The sequence below is a fragment of the Otolemur garnettii genome, unplaced genomic scaffold, assembly GCF_000181295.1.
Source record: "Otolemur garnettii isolate 467f Iridium unplaced genomic scaffold, OtoGar3 scaffold00113, whole genome shotgun sequence".
Classification (NCBI taxonomy): Eukaryota; Metazoa; Chordata; class Mammalia; order Primates; family Galagidae; genus Otolemur; species Otolemur garnettii.
In genome coordinates, this window is record NW_003852508.1 from 6599801 (window position 1) to 6626858 (window position 27058).

At 39.7% G+C, this 27058-nt stretch overlaps 1 protein-coding gene across 8 annotated transcripts in view; it reads right to left on the minus strand.

The window, feature by feature from the left end:
- The window catches only part of EYA1 (EYA transcriptional coactivator and phosphatase 1), a 308341-nt gene that overhangs the window by 12352 nt on the left and 268931 nt on the right, over positions 1–27058 (minus strand). For 6 of the 8 annotated variants that reach the window (XM_012809809.1, XM_003797263.2, XM_012809804.1 and 3 more), the window contains 5 exons: positions 25393–25482; positions 1830–1888; positions 1558–1718; positions 467–581; positions 244–365 (listed from right to left, as the gene is read on the minus strand). In XM_012809809.1, coding sequence (XP_012665263.1) covers positions 244–365; positions 467–581; positions 1558–1718; positions 1830–1888; positions 25393–25482 — 547 coding nt within the window. The remainder of the gene's footprint in view (positions 1–243; positions 366–466; positions 582–1557; positions 1719–1829; positions 1889–25392; positions 25483–27058) is intronic. The other 2 variants (XM_012809807.2, XM_012809810.1) reach the window with 2 other exon arrangements.

The following is a 27058-nucleotide window of genomic DNA, read 5'->3' on the forward strand; positions in this document are numbered from 1 at the left end:
AACTCAACTGTTGATACATACAGAATTAACAAAAAACATTTCATTGAAAATGTTATGATTTCAGCTTCACGGATTATGCTTTCGATTTCTCTTGATGACTAAAGCCAATTTTGCAAATTGGTTAAATTACTCTTCTAGTTTTCTGACAAAAAAGAGTCTCATTTGTTGCTTTTCATTTTTACTATAGCTTGAAGGAGAAAGGTGGATTATTTAAAAAAACAAACAAACAAACACACAGCTCACCTATTTTAGTTGCACTGTAAATATTTTCTATTGGAAATACAACTCCTAATCCATACAGCAGGACTTTCGCCAGTGCTGGGATAAGCTGAGTAGTTGTTACTAAAATATTCACACAGTTTGTCCTATGAGAACAGGAAGAAGAAAAGACTGTTGAAAAATAAATCTCCAAAATGAGCGAGCTTGAGCAGCGCCCGTGTCCCCGCGGGGCCGCGGACAGCCTCACCGGGAGTGGATGAGCGAGAGTGCTTTCAGGGCCAGTGTCAACCAGGAGTCCGTCAGGGCTTCGATCTCTGCCCTCAACTGCAGCCAGGCTTCCCTCTTAGCCGGACCAAGCAGACCTGAGGATTTATAAGCATGGGATGAACTACTTCCCTACCAATGTCTCCTGGGCTTTACAGAGAATAAACATTAGTTAGCATTACTACCCTTCAGCTTTCCAGTGCACAAAGTATTTTTCACATCCTATCATTCAGTGGGCAAGTCTTTAACATTATAGGAAACATCTACTGATTTTGCATTCCCAGCATTCTTTCATCTGGTTAGAGAAGTCATCTCTTCCTTCATGGGGAGCCTACTCTTCCCCATTCCTCTAACTCTGTAATTTGGCCAGAGCCAATCCCAGCTTCTGGCTCCCAAGGTAGGCTCAGAGCCTTAACTTTGCTGGTGCAAGTCAGTCTTGGAACTTTTGCTGAATCTGTTGGGCAAGCTGTCTCTCCTGCTTCCTCTCCCCACATAGGTGCTAAATTGGTAAGATATAAACCTGGATCTCCTGGTGGTCACTGTACCACTTGGTAAGAACAAACCTAGCATGACTCCTACTTCAAGGTTGGCAGAGGTTCTTCTGACACCTCGTCTCAGCATCTGGAATCCTGTTCCATCCAGAGACCAACATCGCCCCCTAAGCTTTTCATTATTAGGTTAATTTAGTTCCTTTTTATGCTAAAGCCATCTTGAATCACAGTCCAAACATCCAAACTCATACAAGCATCTACCAAGTAGAAGGTGCTTAGCAACTGTCTGTGAGTTGGGCTAGATTTGCTAATCTCACTGCCCTGGGAGGACAACTGCATGTCAGGGAGGTTAAGAAACTTGCCCCAGGTCATACCAACAGGCAAAGAAGCCAAGGCGAGAGGAGACTACCCAGGACACTAGTCTAAAATTTCTGTCACTAAATCACAGAGTAATGGCCAGATGAAACTGCCCTGAAAAAGCTATTATATCCACAATGGTGTGACACAGAAGCGTGTGGTACTTTTAGAATTTTACCCAGACTGTCTTAACTAACCCACTGAAATACTGGCGGTAGTCACTTGCCTCCAACATTATTTTTGTAGGTGTTGTAGATCTCTTTTACCCGTCTGTAGCGGAAGGCCAACTTTCTCATCCAGTCCACGCCGCCCCGAACACCAGTTGCCAAACATAAATTAGCACTGGTCGCCGCAGCAGGAAAGCCATCTGTCCCAAAGTTATACGTGCTATTCAGATGCAAGAAAAGCCCAAAGTTAACCAAACAGAAAGTTCACCTACATTAGGTGAGCAATTCCACTCTGACAGGGAGACCGGGCCTCAACATTCAGGGAGCTCACCTTAGGTCTTGTCCGTTATCATCTGAAGAAACATCGTCTATATGAACTTGGTCACATTCCTAAAATGCAATCAAAATGACACATGTCAGTTGTTAAGAAAACCACACAGGCCTATTTTTAAAAACACCTCAATTGGAGAGTTTTTCAACGATGTCAATCAGTAGGGGGCAGTCTTGTTAAATTGACATTTTTACCTACTTGGGGTCCTCTTCCACTGTGGGAAGCAAGCTGTGTCATTAAGGACTACCGTGATTCAGCTTCAGAAAACACGTTTTTGTGTTTAGAAAGGAAAGTGATTGAAAACAATTAGCATATGTGTTCCATAAACCTCAGGTACCCTAAGACATCATGCTGCTCAAAGCTGATTCAGTCAGTGCCTAAGCATAACTGAAACCAGACATTTCGGTAAATGTAACATGCTAGAAAAATTAAACCTGATGCTAACTGCCAATGAAATTATGACCTTTGATTGCTGCTGAGCCACACACCAACACAGCCCCAGGCCAGTGTGCCGAGGAGCCCAGACGGAAAATCTGTTACTGGTTTGCCGTTTATTTGAGAGATGTAAGTTTTATTCCGTGTGTGTGTGTGTGTGTGTGTGTGTGTGTACACACATGTATGCGATAAAAACAAACACAGAAGACTTGAAATCCTAAATAAAAATAACCAAGCCATTTGTATTTTTTTTTTTTTTACTGTTTACACTTTGTGTTATTTTTCTGTTTTACTATTATTATATATTCATCTTACATGGTAGATTTATGAGTGGATTATAGCATTATGTTATTTTGAACAGACCTGATTTTTAAATCTTAAAGAGTGCGTAAACTATTAACTATCCAGGACAGGAGGCTGCAGCTTTATCAGACTGAGTAAATGCCGCGTGCACCTATCTGCCCGGCCCACGGCACACCACACACCTCACCACTGTATCCCAGGCCCTAGCACAGCTAGGAAGGGCCCTAGGAAAGCCATGGGCCCTCCATAAACATTTGTTGAATGAAGATATACTAATTTGGACATAGACAAGGTCTCTTACCAGTAACACACACTTGGCTTTCATATTTCAGCCATGTTCCTCTCTGTGCAGTCAGGTTCCAAATACCCCAGAGGACTTCATTGTACTTACTTCCATTAAAGTTTTAGTTTAAAAATATTATTAAAGAAATTTCTAGGCATATGTCTTGTATTTTAAAAGGTTCTTCTGGCTAAAGCTCTGGTCACGTTTCAGATATAGTTAATTTTATAAAATCAGCCCATCTCTACAGCACTTAGCATGCAGCTTGGTAACGGAGATGACGTGTGTGGAAAGCGCGGCAGGAATGGACGGTGTATTTTTATGTTGCTGGTTCCTTCTGAACAAATTCTTCTCTCTCCATGGATTTGTGAGGAAGGGAGCAGGAGATAGAAGTGGAAAGAAACTCAAACCAGCTGTTCCTTAACAGAATTAAAATCGTGACCCCCCCAACCTCTTCTCTAAAGCATCTATTTTCCAGGCAGCCCTCTCCCAGCAAGCAGCAAGTTCCAAGGAGGAAAAGACTTTGACCTTGTAACCCTCCCCCGCTCTCCTGAGGTACATAACCTCAGATAAGAAAAAAGGAAAAGCCAGTCTAGGAGCCCTCACATGCTGACTGTGAATTTAACATTTAAAAAACAGGTCATTCTTGGAAAACATGATTGGAAATTTCTCAGAGTTATTAATTTAATTTTATTTTAGATGATGAATGGTAGTTGTGTTTTCAACAACATACTTATTCGAGGTTTAAAGACTTGCTAAATCATAAGCAGAAATTTCTTACATCTAACCAAAAATGCAATTTTTATGTTGCTGGTAAACCACTTTTTTAGAATTGTGTGGTTAGTCTACAGCATTCCCGCTCCCCTCCCCAACCAAAAAAAAAAAGCACCATAGTGCCACAGTGCAGAAATTTTCTATCTTGGGAGAAGGAACAGAAAGGGGGAAGGTGAGAGACTCACAGAAGAGGAAAAGATATGTTTAAAAGAATTTAATTCAAGGAATCAAAGCTGACCTAGAATTCCCTAGCTACCTCAAAGGGCTGGAAGAATTCTTTGAAAAAGCAGAGTGTTAAGATGCTTTTCTTAAACTAATTTAGTTGTAAATCTCCATTACTGGCAGAGAAGTCAGTTATCTTCTAAGGACTATTAATGACTCCATTGTTCCTATTGTTCTTCCACATCCTGTATTTGTTTTTTCCTGCTAGCTTCATTTAAAACTTTTTGTGCCCAGGCCCTCATTTAAGTATCATTTCATCTCTAGGTGAGCTCTAATTAAGTGTCAACACCTTCAAGCTTTACCTGCAGGTGGCAAACTCACAGTGCCTTGATTAAAGCTAAGTTCCGGGTAGTGGCACCAAGGAAATCTCATTCTTTAACAGGAGAACTTTTATAGAGTGATTTTTATGAAAAGAGATCCCAAATTAAGGCCTTTCGAAAAAGGTCTCATTAGCACATTTAAGAATTAAGATGCATTAAAATATCACGTAAAAATACTTATAGTATTGTTTATTTCAGTCAATGGACAACAGAAAAATACTATATTGCACAAACTTCAAATATGCAAAATACATATTGAGGATTCATTACCCATGGGCCTCTTCGTGAGTTTACAAAGGATGACATAAATGTCTTCGGGAGTATGCTTTATAACAAGTTTCAGTGAGAAGCTGTAATATTACCACTTCAATCCAAACTTTGATTCTTAAAAGCACGGAGCCTGTTAAGATACTGCTCTGCCTCCCAGCGGAGCTGCCTAACCTGCTAACTTGGTGGCCACCTTCTTCAGATACCCCACTGAGGAGGAGAGAGGACCTTTCCTTCTCCCATTTTCTCAGCAAGCATTCAGCTTTTTACCTTTTTTTTTTTTTGCAGTTTTTTGGCCAGGGCTGGGTTTGAACCTGCCACCTCTGGTATATGGGGCTGGTGCCCAACTCCTTTGAGCCACGGGAGACTCCCGGAGCTTTTTATCTTCTTAAGAGCCAAATTTTAGGTTCTCTTTGCCCTCTGGGCTTGGTTGTTTTTTAGCTTCTAAATTTGTTTTAAACCCAGACAAAGAAATAACTGGGGAAGAGGTGTGAGGCCTGATTTAAGAGCCCGTGGCTTTAGGCAGAAGGGGCTCTGGCCCCACCAAAACATTACCAGCAACAAAGTGCAAAGCCCCACTAAAGGAATCCATGGACAGGATACACACACACACAAACTAGGAGGTTTTAAGGTATTTGTGGGTGGCAAACATCTATCTCTAAAAACCCTAATTTAGTACTTGATATACAGAGTGCAGGACATAGGGAATTTCATGTTCCAAAAACAGACTAAATATGCTGAAAATGTACTTCTGAAATAAACTTCCAAAATGCACATGATAAGTTCAAGGTGTTGCAATCATTCACTGAACCAAGTCTTGGAACAGCATTCACATTTCTTGGGGCCACTGGTAGTTACAGTAAGGGGCAGTGGCAGGGCCAGAAATGCCCAAGGGACCCCTGCTGTGTTTGCCTAGGACCTCACTGGGGCACAGGTATTGGTTCCAAGGACAGGAGTTAGATTGTGCAGTCACACCAACCCGAGCTAACGGGTGCCTCAGCTCAGACAAGTGGTAGGTCATTCGCTCATGTACTGGGTTATTTATTAAGATGCTTCTGTGTTCTGTTCTAGATGCCAAAGACACAGCATCAAACACAGGAGACAAAAATCCTCACTGGCGTGGAACTAACATTCTTGTTGGGGAGACACAAGGCAGGTAGAAAATATGCAAACTGTACACTGTGTTAGACAATGATAATTGGTAAGTAGAAAAAGATACAGCAAAAGGGAAAAAATGCCCCAAACTTAATAAAAGTACTGTTTTTCACAAAAACCAAAGGAAAAAAAAAATAGGCAGTGCCAAATGGGGTCTGGGGAAAGAGCCTTCCAGACAAAAGAAAGAGCAAGTTCAAAAGTCCCAAAGGAGATTCCAGGATCACAGAGCCAGGTGAAGAGTTCCAGAGCTTACAGGCCACAGCCTGGAGCAAGTCTTTACTGAGGAAACAGGGAACAAGTGGCCAGTCTCTGCCTTCAAGGGACTTACCCCATTAAGCAGTAAGAAAGAGAAGTTAATTCATTAACTATACTTGTAACAAATTAATGACAATTGCAGTAAATGCTGCAGAAACTCCCTGGGAGCGGAATGAACCCTCCTGGTGAACGGCTTGATGCTGTTCAGCCCGCGAGGCTGCAGAGGTCTGAAGCACTGAGATTATATGGATCAGGGAGGGACAGCCTGGTCTACTGCTGGTCCTTGTGGCTTTGGGGACTGAAACACACCAATAAACAGATAAATGGTGGTTCACAGTCCCTGAGCTGTGGTGACAGAAACAGACACTTTTCTGGTCCCAGATGGTCCATGCTGGACCTCTACCTTCAAAAGGCTGTGGGGTGGGGGAAGGAGGGCAAGCCCTTGTTCACAAGCAGAATTTACAGATATGCAGGAACTCAGGCCTCAGAAAAGAAAGAAGCCTCTTGAAGACATTGTTTCTTGTGCCCCCAAATCACAGATATAATTTGGTACGACAGCTGCAAGGGGATCAAGATGTAGAGAAAAGAGTTCTCTTTCATTAGTGCCTTTTGGAAGGGATGTCAAAATCCGTACCATTTTTGTACAGCCTAACTAGTCAATAATAGTAGGGGAATACATGAGCAATAGTTTAATTTAACCAATCCTCACATGTTACCACATAGCACCAAATAGAACTCTGGAAGAACCGAAGCCATGACAAGGCTCCTTTGAAGGGCATTTCTTAAACTTCTGGTGGAGTTTTTGCAGAGGTAGGCGCTGGTCACGCTCACATATACAGACTCCTAATGTCGAGTGGAATTCATGGTGAAAATGCGATAGTATTTAATGTTATAATCCATTTTACAGGTATGAAAAATGAATACTCAGAGAAGTTCAATACTGTAAGATAAATGCTGAGACACTCTGTCTTTGATCCTCGATTCCCTGTTTCTTCCCAGGCTCCTCAATTTCACACAGTATAGACAAGGGTTCACTGTCGGTGCTGGCCATGACCTAGGTCCTTTGGGGCTTCTCAGTTGTTTTGAGCTTAAGGGACACCAGCTCTGAGACAACCTCCCCTTTGTCTGCCTCCCTCCTACCTCTGCCCAGCGTCTGTGATCATGGCCCCCTCTCCCTGCCTGGCAGGGGATATGGGTCCTCCATCCTTCAGCACAAGCCCCAACCCTTCATGTATACCAGGCCTGTAAATGATTGGTACGTCAGAGGGAAATGGTCCTGGAAGGAGAGCCGTTGTGGTAATGGGGTCTTTGCCAGCAGTGGAAGGTCCAGAGTGCAACTGTAGATAAGGTGAGCAGAGGTTCCAGCAGGCCACACCGACATGGTGTGTCCTGAGGAGGAGGTCTGAGACCCAGGAACGTGGATTAGGCCACTGTCACAGCAGGGGCAGCTGAATGAGGGCAGAATGGCAACTGTCAGAGGTATGGTGTGGTGCCCACAAGGACTAGCCTGCAAACCTCTGCTCCAATGTGACAGGCCCCTGAAACCATCTTCAGCAAATGCCACAAACCAAATGACCAGAGTTTACCCTCACCTGGCATCCCTTTATGTGACATGGCCTGTGCTTCGCAGAGAAGTAAAATAAATAAATTAGCAGGCTTGAGTTACTGCCAGCCCTCAGCTCACAGACATCTACGCACTCATGGAGCTGATAAAGTGCGCACACGGATGGCTGGGGAAAGCTGCCAGCACACGAAGCAGCAGAGAGCCAGTGCTGGTGCAGGGAGCAGGCAGCCAGCCACGCGGGGCACGGCCTTGCAGCCATGTGGTGAATGCACACTTGCTTTGAAAACTCTGGTTGCACTGTTATTTTGCCTTTTTGGTCCCCTCTGCCATTATTCTTGGCATCGAGACTCAAGCTGACCTTTTTCTGATCCATCATCATCTCTGGCCTTCTAGGGCTGGGCCACAGACATGTTCTTTTGGACCCAGCCCCAGGAATAACTCACATCGTGCACAGGGGCTCATATGCAAAATATTAAGTTATGGCAGAATTTTTCTGCAAATATTTATTCTGCTTTGATACTGTAGTGGCTGTACTTTCCCCCCAAGCCTTTCACTTGTACCATAATTATGTAAAAATACACCATACAATTCAAGTTAGTTTAGGAAAATAAAAAGAATTAAGACAGTTACAATGAGTCTTATTATCTTCGTCAAGCAGAGTGACGTAACAGCCAGGGCACTGATGCTCTCTACCTCTGAACATGAAACTAGAATCACAAACTCAGAGAAAACCTGAAGTCTTTGAATAAACAGAGACTCTGAGACGACTCCGAGGCAGTTTGCACATTATGGAAAGGAACAATATGAAAAAGCTACAGCATGTCTTCGGAGAAGTTAAATTCTAGGAGCCTAAATTCTGCTGAGGGAGGCTGTATTTGCTCCACGTTCCAAATTTACCATGAGAAAACTAACACCATACTGCTGACTAATTGTTTCAATACTTCCCTTTACAAAGTAAAAATGGAAGGAAAAAAAGAGTCAGGAGAGAACTAGCTATTTTCACTGTCTTTACATCACCGTGCCTAGTGAGACCAGCTGGAGTTGGCCAAGGGAGGTGCAATGTGCCCTCTTCTCTGTCATTAAGCAATCACACCCCTAGCTCTGACCTCCCTATTGAACAATACAAACACTTGCTTGATACCTTTGACATCAACAAGTTACTAAGAAAAAATGTTCCTCTTATTTCCAAACACGAAAATGTCTCTATGTAGTACAAGGGCAGTTTCAGTACTTGAGACACACAGGCACACACAAATTGAAAGCTTAATTTTGACAACTGATCAGCAATACTTAGAAAAAAAGAGGCATATCTCTTTGCCCACCTACCCACACTACAATCATTTCCCCAGAAAATGTAACTTGTACAGATGGCCTTACTGGGTGACCAGGGTTTGGGTGACAAGAGTTTTATAAAGGAGTTATAAAACTCCCATGGGGGTTTTTGGAAATAACTCTGGACTCTCTAGATATTTGATAACTTCTTTGCAAAAATAAGGTAAAAGGGGACATCCCTAGAGCTACTCTATGATTTGGAACTTTGAAGCAGGGGGACGGGTGGCCACGGAATCAGCCAATTGATGGGAAAGATGGGAATAGCTCTGCTTCTAATTAACTGACAATTAGATCTGGTATGTCCACTCCGGCCTCTGTGGTTAAGAAATTCTGTCCACGAGTTAGATTTGCAGAAACCAGGTTTTATTTACATATTTCTTTCTAAAAGGAGAATGCCCAACTGAGACGCTGTGTACATACTTACTGCTGTGGAATAACCTGATTCCCACATGCTTTCTGAAGACGTGGTCAAGCCTCCAATGCAGGTTCAAACAGATGTAACTTAGGTGCTGCCAGACACCCTCTACAGAGCCTTGGAGGCTCGATGCAAGCCTGTGGGGACCGGAAGGGTGTGCCCTGCAGCTTCTCCCCAGCGACATTCTCTGCCAGGAATTATAATCTCGGTCTGGGGGGTCTTGGGGGAACTATTTCCCTTCTGCCCCACCACACCGCTTCCTCACAGAACAACAGTGTGCAGATTCCCTCTGCCTAAGGCACAAAAAAAGAGGTGTACCCCTTTGCGCCCACCTACCCACACTACAGTCATTTCCCCAGAAGAGGTATCAAACACAGATGGCCTTACTGGGTGACCAGGGTTTAATGAAGAACAAAAAGAGTTTGGAAATTGGCCCCCTTTTGTGTGACAGTTTTGGGAAGTGCAAGTTAAGGAATTAAGACACACCAGGGCAAATGTACCTTTAAATTCCCTAAACTACCTACTCAGCACACCACTGGCACCAACACATAGTACTTTAAGTCAACATTGAAATATCTGTATCTGTTATGATAGGAGCGAGATGACAACTATGTAAGCCAATGAGAAAAGAAAAAACAGAATGTCAAATCTCAGAAACTGAAGAGAGGAATTTCCACATCTGTTTCTGAGAGCTGGAAATGAGCTGCAACTTGTGGAGACACTGCTTTTACAAACAAAAAGGGTGCTTTAATGGACTATTTAACGTTATAATAGCCTTTAGACATTATCTAAGTGAGATTTTCCCCGAATTATGTTTCTATTAAGTAGGAGACCTAAGTGCTTCATTAGAACCCAAGATTTGAATTACAGAAGTTTCAAGAAAGGTAAGGTATTAGCTATTTTGATCTTATTCTATTTATACTAATATCCAGGAGATATTTAGAAGGTAAAGTCTTTACTGAGAGTGCTGCAGATAGTATGTCAAGGCCAAAGATAAATCGAAGTGCTTAAGCTACGTGCTGAAATAGAGATACAATTATGGTAAACATTTAAGATCACGAAGTAACAGTTTCCAGGACTCCTAAACTCAGTATTGCATTAATCATTAAAGTAGGAAAATATGTTTTTCAGAGGTTAAGTATTTTCCTACGATATAAATTTCTCTTCAAATGTGCTATTTAAAAAATAAGACATCATGATAATATCATTTTAGCATGTGGCTCACAGAATCCCAAAGGAATCACATGACGATTGCTCCTTCTAAGGAAGTACAGGGCTAATAAATGTCAGCTCCACTCTGCTTGGAGTTCCTTCTTTCTCACCACGATTGCCTCCCTGTAACATGTGACTAAATATTGAATATATCTGTCTTCATTCACACTCTCAAACTTAGGGTGAGGAAAAGAAAGTCTCACTTAATGAAAGCCAAAAACAATTGACAATAAACTTTTAAAATGAAATGGGTTTATTTAAAATTGTTCAACACTGTGTCTTGAAAAGCACTGATTAATTGATAATTATGGCATATTTCACATTTGATCTAATGATATCAACACTTGTAATTTTACCTTTTAAAAAGTTTACCATTAATATCTAGTGCTACGAGCTCCTTTTATTAAGTTACGTTTTATACAGTAGCACAAAGTATTTACTGCACTCTATGTCCCTGTTGCCAAAATTGTTCACAGAATCTGATGCCCAAATACATCGCTTCATTTATGGTACAGTTAATATAAGAGAATGCGGCAATTTATGACTTTGTGTAGGAACCAGCGAAAAGTTGTGAACTTTCAGACATAATAGAGGGCAATGCACTAGTGTTTGATACTAGGTTCAATTCTATAATTTTATCATTAACACACTATATATTTTAAATTTTATCATGTGAAGTATGAGGATAAAGGCTAAAGGCTGAATTAATGTACGCAATAATTATTATTCAGAACATGTAAAGAAAATCCAGCACACATCTAATAGAAATAGCATTTTTTTGAACGTCGACTCAGAGCCACTTTTAAGAATTTAAGCCTTTGATTTACCGCAGAACTGACGTCTCGATTTTCAACGGGCTTGCTCATCGTTTTTGCAAACATAATTTGTCACCGGCAATAGTCAGTGTTCTCTGTAACTCCTGTTTCCTCTCTTTTAGATCTATTATTCCTGCTGAGAGGATCTACTAAAGAAGAATTTTTCATTGTGACACCAGCTCTAGGCTTGCTGTGAATAATCACAATCTCATAAAAATCATTCTTTTTATTGCAAACTTGCTGCCAGAAGCAAGGAAAAATATGCAAACCAGGAGACCTTTTATCCCTTTCCATGACTTTCTTTCAACCCTCATTGACATTTCAAGAAAATGAATCACATTCCAATTTGTTCACAAAGCATTTAATAAGCAGTTGTAATCTATGCAGAACTATTTCTGTTTTGCTTATATAGAAAACAATGAACTGCAAGCTCTAATATTAAATAGATCCTATTTTAAGAAAGTTTTTTTTTTTTTCTGGAACACTTTTTCACTCTTCCTAAAATTATCTATAAAAAAAAAAAAGTAAAAATAAAAGACACCATTCCATATCTTTAACTGTAATCCTTATGTCAATACTATTAAAATTTTTTTTTCATGTAATTGACCTTTTGAAATGCTTCTATTTTTTTGCAGGGGTGGGATTACCGATTTGAAAGTTACACTAATTTATCAACTTTAGTTAATGTGTATGGATAATTTAGTAATAGTTAAGAAATACTCAATTTTTGTGCAAAAGAACATATAGCTCAGAATAAATCCGGCTCAACAATATCCTTAGTTAATACGTTAATAAAAAATTTTCCAAGGCAATTTTCTCTGCCCTGTAATTATCACTGACTCTGGAAAGAAAAATATGTACAACCGGACATAGGCACTTTCTAAATAAGGTTCCCTGTGAGCTGCAGGAAGGGTTCCATCATCGCCTCCCTCACTGTCAGTCCCTGGAGGGGACAGCAGTGCTTCAGAGAGGGCCTTTCTTACTCAGAAAGTTCCCTCTTCTTTTCTAAGTATGAGTGCGTCTGAAGTTTTACCACAAATAATCATCCCTTCTGAATCTTCTTTTATAAGGCAAAGTCTTCAAGTAAGGATACATTATTTAAGTTCTATTACCTGGAAGTGAACTGTCGTATCAGATAAATTTCCTCCGGCACAGGGAAGCCTGCTGTGCTCTAAATCACTGGGTGTTAATAGGGGAAATAGAATTGGCTGCCTGAAAGGAAAACTAAAATTTTGTATGTACTTATTTTCCTACTCCCTACAAAACCACACCTAGTCTCAAGAATTACATATTAGAGCTATAGATAATCACACCTTGTTTGTATGTTATTTATACCTACAATATGATATGTATTTATACTATACATATACGTTAAAAGAGTATGATTATTATATATGTTATAGGTTAAATTGTGGCAATATCCCTAGAAAATACACAGGCCACACGTTTTGTAGTCTTTCATTCATTTCCTCATGAATTCAATTTATAATGACTGAACAGAAGCATTTTCATGTCGTCTCAACGTAAATGAGGTTTTACACTTTCCCTCGGATTTGGGAAACGCTCTCCTGTCCGTTTCCATAAAGCCTTGGCCACCTATGAGGCTGCCTGCTGCGGAACAGCACCTGAATAGGTCTACGCTGGTAAGTCTAAATTATCCATTTTCCATTTAAAACGTAAATCATTTTCCTTATGTTTTAAAGTAAACGTTTTAGTTGCTACATTAAAAAGGAAAAATATTCTTACTTCACCAAACCTTGACATGTTCTTATTAGAGACATGGGAAATACTTTGTGTTGGTTTTCTAAGCTATTTATTATTATTTTTGCTGCTAGAAATACCTTATCTCCAAGTTCAGTAGGATTGCATTTAGGTGTGTTTAAAACACACAGCTCCCACAAATTAAATAGGATGATCTCTTGGATATAGAAACTCTCCTTAATTTTCTCACAAAATGCCAATATCAATAGATCACTCTTAGCCAGTTATTTCTGAAGAGGCAAAAGAGTTAAAAATAATGTTGATAAAAAACAACAGCCTCTGTCCATGCCCCCAACCCTCCACCTGATTTACAAAGGAACAGCACACAATTAGCAGTGAGAAGAATCCAGATTTAGAAAGCCTTTCCTTGGAAATGCTGTTAGAATACTGAGCTGGGCACAGATAGAGCCTCCATTGTAGCTGTGCTGAAATGGGAGAAGACTCCGGGGACTGCAACTCAAACACATTTTGGGGAAGTTGAAGTTATAGGCTCACAGGCCTTCTCTTGCACTATTCAATCTAAACAAAATGACATGAAATGAAATAAAATAAAATAAAATGAAATGAAAATAAAATAAATAAGGGCACCTTGAATTCCTTTCTCTACCAAGCAACCTTCCTATTGCCTCACAAAGTCGTGACTCTCCCAGATGGAAGATTAGCAAGCACCTGTCAAAATCAAAGCTCTAAACTAAAAGCCCATCATAGGTAACACTGACAGGTCAATTGAAGCCATCCAGCCCACTGCCTTGACGCCCAAGTGGTGTTTTCATTCAACACGAAGGGCAGACAGTCCCTTCATGGAGGCACCCCCACGTGGCAGGCACTGTGTCTCCTGTTGCCCACTCGGAAGCGTGTTAGCGTTGACAGAATAAAGGTCACGTGTTGGTAGGAAGCAGAGACTGAACCCAGGTCCCTCCATCCCGGAAGCGTTCACTCTCCCCTCAGACCACACACTTCCCAGTGGCTTCATCCAAGGGCATGAAGGGACTGTGGCAAAGCTCGGAAAGTGGTTTTGCAGGCAGGTTAATTCACAGTCTGTTAGAATAACTGCTGCTTAAAACGACACTTTTGCCTTACATAAATCATTTCATTTTCTGAATCAGGAATTTTTAATATGTTGTTAGATTCTGTGTTTCCAAACTAACTTTTCTCTCTCACTGAATACCTCGTTCTTGGGAAATCTTAACTGATTTCACAAGTGCCGGCTTCCTTCCTTCTCTCTTCTGAGCGGCTGTCCTGTGTGCATCCTGCATGTCCAACACCCTTCAGATTCAACATCTCAGACCTGGATCTTCCTCCAAGGCCAGATGGTCTCCTGGGTGTTCGAGCTCTACTTTACTGCTCAAGACAGAAGCTAAGAGTCTTGTTCACTACCCCTTATACCCAATATATGTGGCATCTCCAAATCCCACCCAGATGGCGTTCTCAAAAGCTTTCGAATCTGCCCCAGCTTTGTTCCCACCAAGAAATACTGCTGCTTTCTCATGTTTCACACCTTTGATTTTACAATACAATTCATCTCCACAGTTATACAAAAAATTATTTAGTGATTCCTTGGCATTCAACAGAAAATCAAGCTTCTTAGAATGCACAAAACCTGTCATGGTCTGGCTTCCATCTCCCCTTCTGTCCTCTCATTTCACAAGTGCCCGTGGGCTCTGGCTCTGATCCTGAGGGCTGTGCTCTGGGCCATGCTGAATGTTACTTCCTGGGGAAGTCATTCCTCCAGCTTCTCTTCCTTGCACCTCTCCCTCTGTCTGGGCGACCCACTTGACCTTGGATTTGAATGTCTCCACCACTGTGGTATAATGGTACTTTTACTTTTCTGGCTTCAGCCTGCATCTGGTCTCCTTGAGGACAGCGAGTATGTTTAATCTCTTCTCTTCAGTGCCCAGCTAGTGTCCAGAATGGAGCAAGCGTGAGTAAATAGCAAAGCAGCTCTGTTTATCTCAAATGTAGGGGCTGTGAAAATCATAGTTTTGACTATTCAGCAACAGGAACTTCTAAGCTCATGTCTGTCATCCCCTGTCTGTCTGTACCCTCTAAGCATTGATCCATGTCCCAGCATTTCCCAGATTTTAGGGAGCTTGAGTAACTACCATGTGTAGGTCTGTAAGACACAGCGAGCAATGAGGGCTTCCAAGAACACGTTAGAGAGGCCCTGACTGGCACTGTGCTCGCTCCACCGCATCTCGGTGTAAGGACACCCAAGTTGTAAGCACCTCCTTTATGTTGTTCAAGAGAAACATCCATGTTCTGTGACACAGCTAGAAAGCTCTTGTGCAACGACGCACAAACACGGGTTTCTTTGCAAAACACCCAGCTTTCAACTTCTGCTTAGCACCCTACTGGCTTCGGGCAAAAATCACCTCACTTCAATTTTCCACACATGGAAACTGGAGATAACAGTAAGACTGAATCCACAGCGCTGATGAAGAGTCAGAGTCAATGATTTTTTTTTTTTTTAAACAAGATATGAGAAGAGTTTCTCCAGGGCCTGCTGCTCTCCTCCCTCACTATTTCACCCAGGGAGGCCTGAGTTTGCTGCCCTGGGCTGTGTGCAGGAAGGGGACACTCAGCTCTGCTCAGCGACCTCCCACACAGCAAGGCTCTGCTCCAGGCTGGGATGCCACCAGCCAGTTCCACCAGCCACCCTTCAGAATGTGAGCTCGGAAGACCATGAGTACAAGTTACCAGCACAACCAAGAAAACACGTGTCTTTTGGACATGAAGACGGCGTCCTCATTGACTGTGAAGGGCGCACAGTGTGACCGGAGCCAGGTGCAGTGGCTCCTAAGGTACCAACAGTGCCCCTCCCTCCGTGACTGAGGCTGAATCAGAGAAGTCTTCGCGCTGGGCCTGGACCAGAGGTGGGGGTAGGGAGGGCAGGCTGACCTCTGGTGGGATTCCTGCTGGAACACTACAGGGGAATTTTGGCAGCAAACCACTTACTGTCTCACTCTCATTCCCAGCCTCTCCTTATGTCATTCCTACCTCCTCCTCCACACTTGTGCAGGGCTTGGCCCCTTCTTCATAGAAAAGCTGCTCAATAAACAATAAGGCAGCTCAGACATTCTCGGTGCTTCTGTGAGCTAGCACTGCCAGGCACTTAGCAAGTATCAATTCACATAACCCTCTCGGTGTCTGTATGAGGTGTGTCATCACTCAATTTCACAGACAGGAAACTGAGGCACACAGAGGGCCCTCAGGAAGGAATGAGGAGTTCAATCTTTGGTACGTCTAGAACTGTAAGATAAGCCACGCAGAGGGCTTGGGGTCCAGTTGAAACAGTAGGGTTATGAGTCCATTTAATGTTTGGAGAATGTTATGAGAAAGTAAAAATAAAGTTAATCTTTTGTTCTCCTATCCAGAGATAAATCAGTTTTTACTGCAGAAATTACTGATGTCTTATAACTTTTAATTGTAGAAAATGTTATGTTTCCTTTCTGATGCAAATACTTCTTTCTTTCTTTTTTTTTTCTAAGGGACAGGGTGCTGTTCTCCTGCCCAGGCTGGAGTATGAAAGGATGATTATAACTCACTGCAGCCTCTACGTCCTATGCTCAAAAGATCCTCCAGTCTCAGCCTCCTGAATCTTTTTTTAATCTTTTTTCTGAATCTATTTTTTAAAAAAATTATTTTTAAACCTCAAACTGGAAGCACACTGTATATCATTTTATACCATACCTCTTCCATGTAAATTGTGTGTTGACTTTAAAGATTTTGAGATATGACTCAAAATATCAAAGTTTTTAACTTTTAAAAGTTAACTTTGGCAAATTATGAAGTCATGCTTATTGTAGATTCATTTGAAAAATTTGGAAAAAATTAATTTAAGAAAATATTCATATATGACAGCCTTCTATGTACCCAATCTCATACCAGGAACTCAGGATTTAAGTGGACAAGTCACAGTCCCTCACCTCCAGAAATTTTCCAGTGGGGGACAGAGAGAGAGACAGAAAATCATAACATAGCACGGTAAGTATTTTTACAGCGAGAACAGCCTCCTCTCCCCACTGCCCAACCCATCTACCTGCCGCATCTACACCGACAGATGTGGCTTTCCTTCTTATTTTAGACGAAGCCGGTAACTTGGGTTCTGGATCTCATTTTCTCTTGCCCCTCTAGTACCTCACTTCTTAGTGGTTCTCTCTCTTTCCCACACCAGATATATTTACCTTTCTACTGAATCATTCCCACTGATATCTAAACATGCCTAAAAGCTAAACAACCCTCCCGCCTTGATCCTATGATCCCCTCCAGGCACCCCCCCGTCTGTGGAAACGCTTACTCATTCTTCCCATCTTCACTATGTCAACTCTCATGCTTTCCTCAGCCCATTGCAATCCGGCTTCACCTCCAGCTTCACTGAAATGGTGCTTATCAGAATTGTTAACAGCCAACATTCGCACTCAGTCCAATAGTCTTCATCTTGCTGGACTGCGCCCCATTTCACACGTTAGTGTGTCATACTCTCTCATTCTCATGACATTATTCTCTAAGTTTCTGGGACACTTTGTACTTTTCCATCTACCTCACTGGCTCTTCCTTACAATTCTCTGTTGAAAGCGCTTTCTCCCTGTTAGAAAGGTCAGAATGCCTCGTGTGCCATCTTGGTGGTCTTCTCAAGTTTTTCTCTTTTCCCTGTGAGATGCCATCTAGTCTCGTGGCTTTGGAACTTTCCAAACTTGAGATTTGCCTCTCTTCTTTGAGATTCAAACCTAGGTGTCTAGATAGCTAGCTAACTGCTTAGCTGTCATCTTATGACCTGAGCACTGAATGGTATTTTAAACTTAGTATGCTCAACACGGAATATTCGAATCCAACTCTTCCCTCCTCCACACCCCACACCTAAGCTTCCTCAGAAACGGGATGGCTCTTTTGCTCTAGGTAAAACCTAGCAGTCACCCTTGTTTCTGGTCTCCCTCCTCTCCCAGATCCGATCCCTTAGCAAATCTTGCCAGAGCTTCCACCAAAATACATAAGGAGTCCTGTGACTTCTTACTATGTCCAGAAATGCTAGGGCCTCCGCCCCAGGCTAATGTCCTGTCTGGTGGGCTACAACGATTTACAATTGCTCTCATTCCTTATTTGATAAGCAAATTGATTTTTTTTAAATGTAAACACTAGTCTGTCACGTATCTGCTTCAAATTCTCCAGTGGCTCCCTGTTGTAATTAGTAAAAGCAATATCCCTTACTGTGATCTACAAGGCCTTGCGTGATCTGCATCCTTTTCCCATTTAGTCTGGTCCAGTGACAGTGGATGTCCCATTTCTTTCTTGAAGGAGGGAAACTCATCCCACCTCAGGGCCTTTGCACTTGCCAATCCCCTCCCCGAATGCTTTCTGCTTCCCTCCTTACTTCCTAGTATCTTTACACATGTTATCTCCTCAAACATATCTCTTCCTGATCATCTTAGCTAAAGATTCCCCACTCCAGTTCATCCCTTTTCCAATAAGGCTTTCTTTTCTTCATAGCACTCTCTCTCTCTTAAAGTGTTTTATTTACATAGTGTTTATTACCTGCTTACCTTCCAGAGTGCAAACTCAGTAAGGAGAGCGTCCTTTATCCAATCACTGCTGAATCCCCAGCATCTATAACTGTCCCCAGCCACTTAGCAGTTAATCAGCAAATAAGTATTGGATATTCAATGAAGGAAAAAACAAGAAAGCACAAAGAGAATACAGGATGCTGTAGTGTCTGTTTTGAAGCATTTACATGAATATGTGTAACCTCATCATCCAAAAATAGCCATTGGCAACTTTTTTTTTTTGAGACAGAGCACCATATGTCACCCTCGATAGAGTGCTATGACATCACAGCTCACAGTAATCTCCCACCTTAGCCTCCCACAGTGCCAGGATTACAGGCGTGAGCCATGGAGCGGGCCTGCCCATTTCTTACATATTTCTTTATGTCTTTCTTACCGAGCTGCAATAATTTCAGTTCTTTGCTTCATTGGTTACAAATAATTTGATCAGTTTTGTCTCTCAGTTTTATCTCTGTTTTTTAAACACAGTATTTGTTTTAGTCCCTGAAGACAGAAAAAGTAGATGCTATATAGAATTTGGAATATACAAAAAGTACAAATCTAAAATTTTAAATATCCCTCCAAATACCATAAATAATTGGTGTTAAAATTCTAAAGTTTCTATTTCCATAAGATATTCACAACACATATTTCCATTTATTTATTCAATATACATTTATTGGGTACCTGCTATGGGCCAGGCTCTATGCTAGAGAAATAGCAGTGAACATTTTAGACATAGGAACATATATGTGTGTATATATATATATATATACACTTTTTTTTTTTACCAGAAATGTGAGCAAAACAATGTGTATGCATATTCCTCAAAGAATCAGTTTTTAAAAATTAACCTTTTACTGAAAAAAATTATAGCTCAATGAATTTTGACAAACTAAAGACACTGATAAAACCAATACCCCAGATCAAGAAACAAAACATGATCAGAATTAGATGATTTAGAAACGTGTGTTATTATAAATTCTTGCCTTTACTTCTGATTAGTAGCAATTCCTAGATGTATAATTGGTACAAATGGTATTAACCTTTTTGGGGATCTTGATGCTTATTGTCAAATGGCCAGAAGAAATTCTGTTTTACTTTTGATTCACTTATATTGTTTCCTTGTGTTTTATTCTTTCCTATTTTAACTCTTTATCTAGTTTAACAAATAAGTTGAATAATCCATTCCTTCACTATTAATTTGTTTTGTTTTATGTAACACATCCAGAATTTTTCTGTTAAGTCGAGTCTGTGTCTGAACTATCTCTTCTCCTCATAGTTAGTACAGTATCAAGGTCAGGGCAGCGTAAATCTTCAAGTTAATATAGAATTATTAATATAAAACATTTCAATATTTGGTTGAGCCAGATATCCACTACCTTTTGTCAAGAATCTGTAGGTTTTTCCCCCTTATTTATCCTTTCAAAGAGAACTCAGAACAACTGTGTCATATTGCAAAAAAGAGAGGAAATCTCATTTTTTCTTATCTTCATGTCCCTCAGTGAGACATCATAGTTCTATTCGTGAATTTCTCACCATTGCTTTTTATTTATGTTCCTCCTTCTTTTTTCTTTCATTGTTTTTATGTTGTAGTTACCACTTCTATTTAAAAATTATAATCTAAATTTCTACGTGTTACACACTTCTAACATAGAAAGGCAGTTGATTTTTTAAAATTTAATTCTGTATTCTTTCACATTTCTGAAATCTATTGTAAATTCTAAGAATATTCCAGCTGATTCTCTTCAGTTTTCTATGTGTATCAAATCTTCTGCAAAAAACAATTAAGTTTAATATCATTCATGTCACTAATCATAGCTTCTGATACTGCCCCAAATTCCTAGAACACTGCTGAATAACGATGTTGACAGAAGGCATTCTTATTCTGTTTCCATTTGTTAGGACAATTCGCCCCTGTTACTTTCCTGCTAAGTACAGTGTTGGCTACTGGTATAACATAAGGCGACTCCTGTTAAGCAGCTATATACGTTAACTCTTAATTCTCTCACGAATGTCAGAATTAAGGATGTCTTTGAGGGTATTTTTATATTTCTATCTGTAACTTCAGGTAAAATAAAGATGACAGAATCATCGGAGAAATGATACAGAAATAAGAATAAAATGATTCCATAGTAACAACAACAAGGGATAAAATATGGGCATTACTTCTTTTTTTGGCCATCACTTACAAAACAGTTAAAACAAACTCAACACCTATTGATTATGTCTAATAATCATCTGTTGCTTAAAAACTTATTTTGCCCCCTGAAAACCGAGGGTTATGATGTTAACTCTCATTAACTAAGGAAATGGGCATGGCCAAGGAACCCACCTTACAACCCATGAAGGTAAAGTCAACTTATTTTCTTCTATGGCGAAGGAAACAGAAATTGATTTTCTAAGCTTAGTCAACACATAAGAATTCAATCCAATAGATACTCATTTAGAGGGCGACAGTCTAGATACCATGAGTTCTTTGTGGTATCTAGATAAAATGTAGTTCTTTATGTTTGATGGATTTATTAGGTGAAAATGAACAAGTAAACTAAAGTCAGTGTATAGAGTTGAAAATGACAAGTGGCATATAAATGTATACATACACGCATTTAGCGGCATTTATGTTTGGAATGTAATGACTTATGTGCCTGCACACTTTCGTATACCTGTCCGTGGCTCGTGGAAGGGTGTGAAAGCAAGTACTTCCTTGCAAGTACCCACAAGATCATTTCTCTGGCTGAAGAGAGCCAGAGCTTCCAGCGTTCACACACTTTGTTTACAGAGAATAAAGCACTTTTCCGGGGAGTTATATTTTTCCAACACAAAAAACCAACTTCTGAATTAAATATTTTGCACTTTTGAATGTACAAGCATCATCGGTCTAAAGTGCTTCACTTGAAATCGAAGTTACTTAATATTGTCCTAACTATATGCTGAAGAAAGATTTTTCCCAATAAAAATAAATTTGTAAATAAGACATTGTAAAATAATAGATGATAACCTAAATTTTAAAGTAGTAAAATATTATTGCAAATTTAAAGACTGAATTAAACCAAGGGGCAAACTAATTTTTTTGCTTTACAAGAAAAACTGTTGTAGTTTGTGCCCTTTGAATTATGGTATTACTCACAGGGTATCCACAGCTCTTTTCCATGGCCTTTGACTTATCAAACCCAGGCTCTAATAAGACCAGAATCTTCTGCCTCAGATCTCTTTTTCTTTTCTTTTTTTAAAATAGAAAAGGTAAAAACAATGGACTGCAAGTATAGATGTTTAAAAATCAGACCTGGGACTACAGTCTACATATTAAAGGCCTCAGAAAGGGCAGGATTATTTGTCTTGTAAATCCTGCCACCAAAGAATCCTCTGGTCTGCCCAACTAAAATGCACACGAGGAGGGTGATGAGAGGAGATGAACACGGCTTCACACTCAACTGGGTGAACGTGGTACGTGCAAAAGCTTCCCAAGCCTGCGTGTCCCAAGACACAAGAGAAGGTTTCCCATCAAGTTCCAGACCTACACCTTGCCCTTGCAGGAAAAAAGTGTGACCTGAACCAGAGACCTGGTTCCTGCTGACTCTTAAAGTCCACTGCGTCAATAGCACTGATTGGAATGGTAACTGTAATGCCCGTGCAGTCATATTACTTAACGCCAGAGAGGGAAAATTCCATATAAACTTCATGCTTTATTTTTACTTAGACGTTCATCCATTTCTGTAAAATATTTTCTCCTACTACTGAAAAAATCCAGCAGGAACACTGACCAGCAGCAGGTTAAACTGAAATATTATCATATGCTGAAGGCCTTTCCTCACTCTGTTTTTTAGACTGCCCGTCCATAAAAATCCAACAGAAAGAACTCTTTCTCCATCCACTCAGAAAGAGTCATTCCCTACTAAAAAACCTGAAAAAAAACGCCAATTCCATACTGTCATTCATAAAAAATGACTTCCATATAAGCATCATCAAATTGCACATGGAAACCTTTTTTGTAAAATAATATTCAGGACATTAGTCAGACTTAGAAATAAGAAAGCCAGGAGCACATTATGGAACTGAAGTCTAAATGCCAGAGTCTCGGGTGGGAAAAAATATTATTTCCTATGATAATTATGTCTCCCTGCCACTCATGTTCCTTAACACATCAAACATTTTAATGGTACAGGAAAAAAAAAAAATTCTTGTTTTTTTTTCCTAGAGTGTCAATGTAAATTGTGATTTTTAAGAAAAACTAAAAAAGATTTTTTAAAACTAAAAAGGTGAATGCTGTCAATGTTATTTCTTAGAATTCAAGTAAAGTATTTTTACTTTAAGAATTATATTCTAAATTTGCTAAATCATATCCTAATAATCATTTTAAGCACACACTTAGATATCACAATAGCTATTCGTTGCTGGAAGCCCTTCCCAGAGTGTATTTCTTATTTAGAATGTTTTATTAAGAGTTTAAAGAATGTTTAAAGAGTGAACTAACCAAATTATACCACGTACAGAGAGCAAAAGATTGAGAAGAAAATAAGGTCAAATGTCAATAATTAGACTTCAGAAATCACACTGCAAGTTAACGAGGACAATGTTAAACTCCTTGAAATTACTTGTACCACAGACTTCAGAAAGCTAAAAAACATTTAATTTAAATATATTAAAATATTTGCATCCCCTACCCACAGGCATTGCTAATTGGAGTGTGAAATCAGGCATTACCACATCATTTCTGCCTGGTGAGATAATTTTGGTTTTCTTAAGTGCATTATGCCAATTCCCTTATTTTTGCCAGGAAATAATTTTACCTTTTACTTTGAAAGAAACTTACATCTGCAGAGACCAGTCCCAGGTTTGCTGAATTACAAAATTACATACAAGATTTGAATAAGTATGAAAACTATTAAAAAATATAGTACAAATCTATAGCAACTAAAGAATGGCCAGGGACAGGCTAACTGCATCTTTCTATTATATTTTTGTTAAAATCTTTATGTTTTTCTCAAGTAAAATAACTTTAAAATCAACTTTTGTAAGGCTCTAAGCTCAAAATTTTCCCGCCATTGTTTTCCCCCATTTGGTTCAGTTACGCCTTCTCTTTCTGCTTTACCTTTAACAGGTAGCAGTCCTCACGTCAGGAATAGAAACTGTCCAGACCACTAGTTAGTCTGTTCCTTTTTTAATCCGGGTTTACAAAAAACTCCGTCTCCTACATTCTTACACGAGAACTTCAAATATATACTCTTCATATATTTGAGTACTATGTCAGTCTCTATAAATACTTCAGTGTGACTAATGTCAATAAACAAATAAAACTCTCATTGCACTACCTCGAAATTGAGTTTGGCAAGGTTTTGGTCTAACTTCTCACTTTCACCACGTAGTTTTGGCACTATGTGGACAAGTTTTGGCATTTTTAAGAAAGTAATATTTTTAAAAAACAGCAAACTACTGCTAATTTTCATCTTGATGGCTGTTATTAACGCCTATTAACATCGATGAGAGTAACAAGGTGTCCTGGATACTGAGGACAAAAATGCCGATATAGCCTGTGTCTCCAGAACAAATGAAAACTTAGGAAAGAAATTTTAACACACTAGTAAAATATGGAATTTTTTTGTCCCAGTCTCTTATGGAGGAAAATGCAAGTATAAATCAGAAACAGCTTTTGAAAATAAGTATGGTAATTAAGCTTTTCTAAAAGCAATTCTGAACTTGTCACTCACTTGGAAATTTCTACCTTAAATATTAATGCCTATGTGTAATTTCCTCAAGGAAAGCAAACACTTTAAAATGCAAAAAAAAAAAAAAAATTATATTTTACCCTTCAGTGTAAAAATAAATATTTCACTAAGGAACAGAAAAAAAAATGAAGCACATTTAAATAATTTTATTGCACTGGAAGTTGCCAATTCGTCTGTGAGTAGTTTCATTGCAGATGAAAAGAAATCAAAACACAGGACAGATGTTGAAAAAACCACATTTAAGTTCTGTCACACACTGGCATTTTTCAAATGATTTTGGCTCATCTATTAAATAAGGTGCATTTTGCTTGATTTTGAAAAGGGAAACATCAGGAAATATTTAAAGGCCAATTGCTGCCAATTAACTTTGATCAGTAAAAGTTCTATCTAAATCTTTCAGATTCTTCTCCTGTCTGAAATAACATACATTTATAAATTCCAGCAAAACAACATCTTGATGATTAATGCCTGCTGGCAGCCCCACCACAAGCTTGCTTAACAGTGAGATTTAAATAAACAACTGTCTCTATTAAGAAGGGAGTCAAATGTAGTTCTAGTCATGTTTTCTTATAACAGGGATATGAAAAACAATAGTCTTTATTCTTAAGAATGCTGCTAACCAAGATTACCGTCTTTGTCGGTGCCCCTAACACATTTAGCCAGATGTCTTATAAAAGTCTCCCCCCAAATCATAATGGACCAGTAAAATCATCATCAGTTTGACAGAAGAAACCCTGGACACCCAGATACCAGAGGCCTAACTAAAAAGTCCTCCTACCCATTCAATCAGTCAGAAAGAAATGCATCAAACCTAATCGGAGTGTCTGACGTAGACAGTATTTGTGAGCACCACCAAATCTGTTAGATTCCAATGGTAATAATCTCAACAGTGATTTTGCAGCTGAGAAATATGTAGCCTAGATAATCAACAAAGTTTCATATTCAAGATTCTTACTATCAGATTTTAATGTTTACCAATGGTCATATGGGATCTAACTGTGAAGCACAACAGCCAGAATAAAGCACAACAAATAACATGAGGGGCAAACACATTCCCAGGTAATCAGTAATTACTTGGTCTCATTATTCCAATGATATATTTTAAAAAATGGCACTCCATTGTTATTTTAAAACCAATCACTGATTTCAGATATGTAAAATCAAATATGTATTATAAAATGAGAACTTACTTCTAAGTCATTAAAAAATAAATGTGTGTCTGCCAAGTTGAAAATCATTTCTTCCATTCTCAGTCCGAGGGAAACTGAAGTGGGTGGATCCTAAAAGGAAAATTTTACAGGTCAGGAACATACTTCCGGTTACATGAAATACACAGTCACGGGAAGAGGGAGTCAGCATCAAGAAAGACTGAAAGACACACAGGGACACCTGGCCTCCAGCTGCTTTCATTTGGTGTGTATGCGTTACTCTGCATGCAAACTTCAGGGACTGATTTTCTGAAAAGTTCCCTGAATGTCATTGGTACATAATGGAGAAATAACTGCTGTTTAAGATAATACAAAAAACAAAAACAAAACAAAATCGACGGTTACTTAGTCATGTAAAGTATAGGAAGTTCAGCTTTATGTGTCTGTTTCAGAAGAAATTCAATGAATAAAAAAAACCCCATTGTCTATATTATATCACAATCCATTAAGAAAGAGCATCTAACTGTACTGTCACAAATATCAGAAAATAGATACAGTCTGGAAAAAACATACACTCTATACTCAGAAAACTAATAAGTACTAATTTTACCCCAGGTAACTCTTTTTCAGTATTTGCATTTATTCTGACTACCTGCCAATTTTAAGTACACTCAAAAGGGAAAGTGATAACCACCCTGACACTGGGCACCACGTCCAGCTCAGGGAACTGATCTTGACCTTCACAGGACACTACCCAGGTGTCAAACAGTTGGTACCATAAACTTAGGGGAGTGCTGGCATTCCAGACAGTAGCTTCTACCTAAATCTCCAAGCCTTGAACACTAGCACTGAGCAGTCAAGTCTATTGCACACAACCCACTCTGTGATACCTACTGTCACTGAAATGAACTTGGGGGACAGGCAGATATTTGCAGTTTTTATGGTGTTACTGTATTTGCAATGTATCAAACTCAAGGAGCACCATGGTTCATGTTTGAAGATCCTCCATATTTAGTAAAAAAGGAAAAAACTTCCAAAGGAGAAAGTAAATGAGGCTATAAAATGAGTTTTTGAATGTTTTACTAGCATTCTAATAACAATCCCCAGTTTTACAGGCATGGCATCTTAAATTTCTTTAAAAACCAATAATTTCAGATACATTATCATCACAGCAAACCTTTGGAGTAAGGACAGAATCCACCTGTATTACTTAACCAGGTAAACTGTAATTGGAGAAACTATGCCATAAGCGAGACCACCCATCTGGCTGGGGTACGCTGTGGATCACTAGTATTTGAGTCTCATAGCAGAGTCAAGACCATAAAACCCAAAGAAAGTATCTTACTATTCAATCTGGCCCAACATAAACTTTGTATACTTTCTGTATTATCTTCTGAACACACTATCTTCATCCCAAACCTCAACATTTGCCTGCATCTTACTCCCTACTCAGAAGTGGTGGAAGAGCCCTAGAAGGCGGGGCCAGTCCCTACCTTTGCTCTCCCACTTTGGGGTCCTTGTCTTATGGAGCCTCAGTTTGTTCATCTAATAAATAAAATGGCAAACAATGTTCTCATGTAGAGTACTTTAAAAACATTGTCACAATCATACACGTTTGTACATTTTGGAGACAGCAGGGGTCTGATAGAGGAGACAGAGGCGGAGCATCGCTGACCACCTGCCATGAGCCAATCAGGTGTGGCCTTGG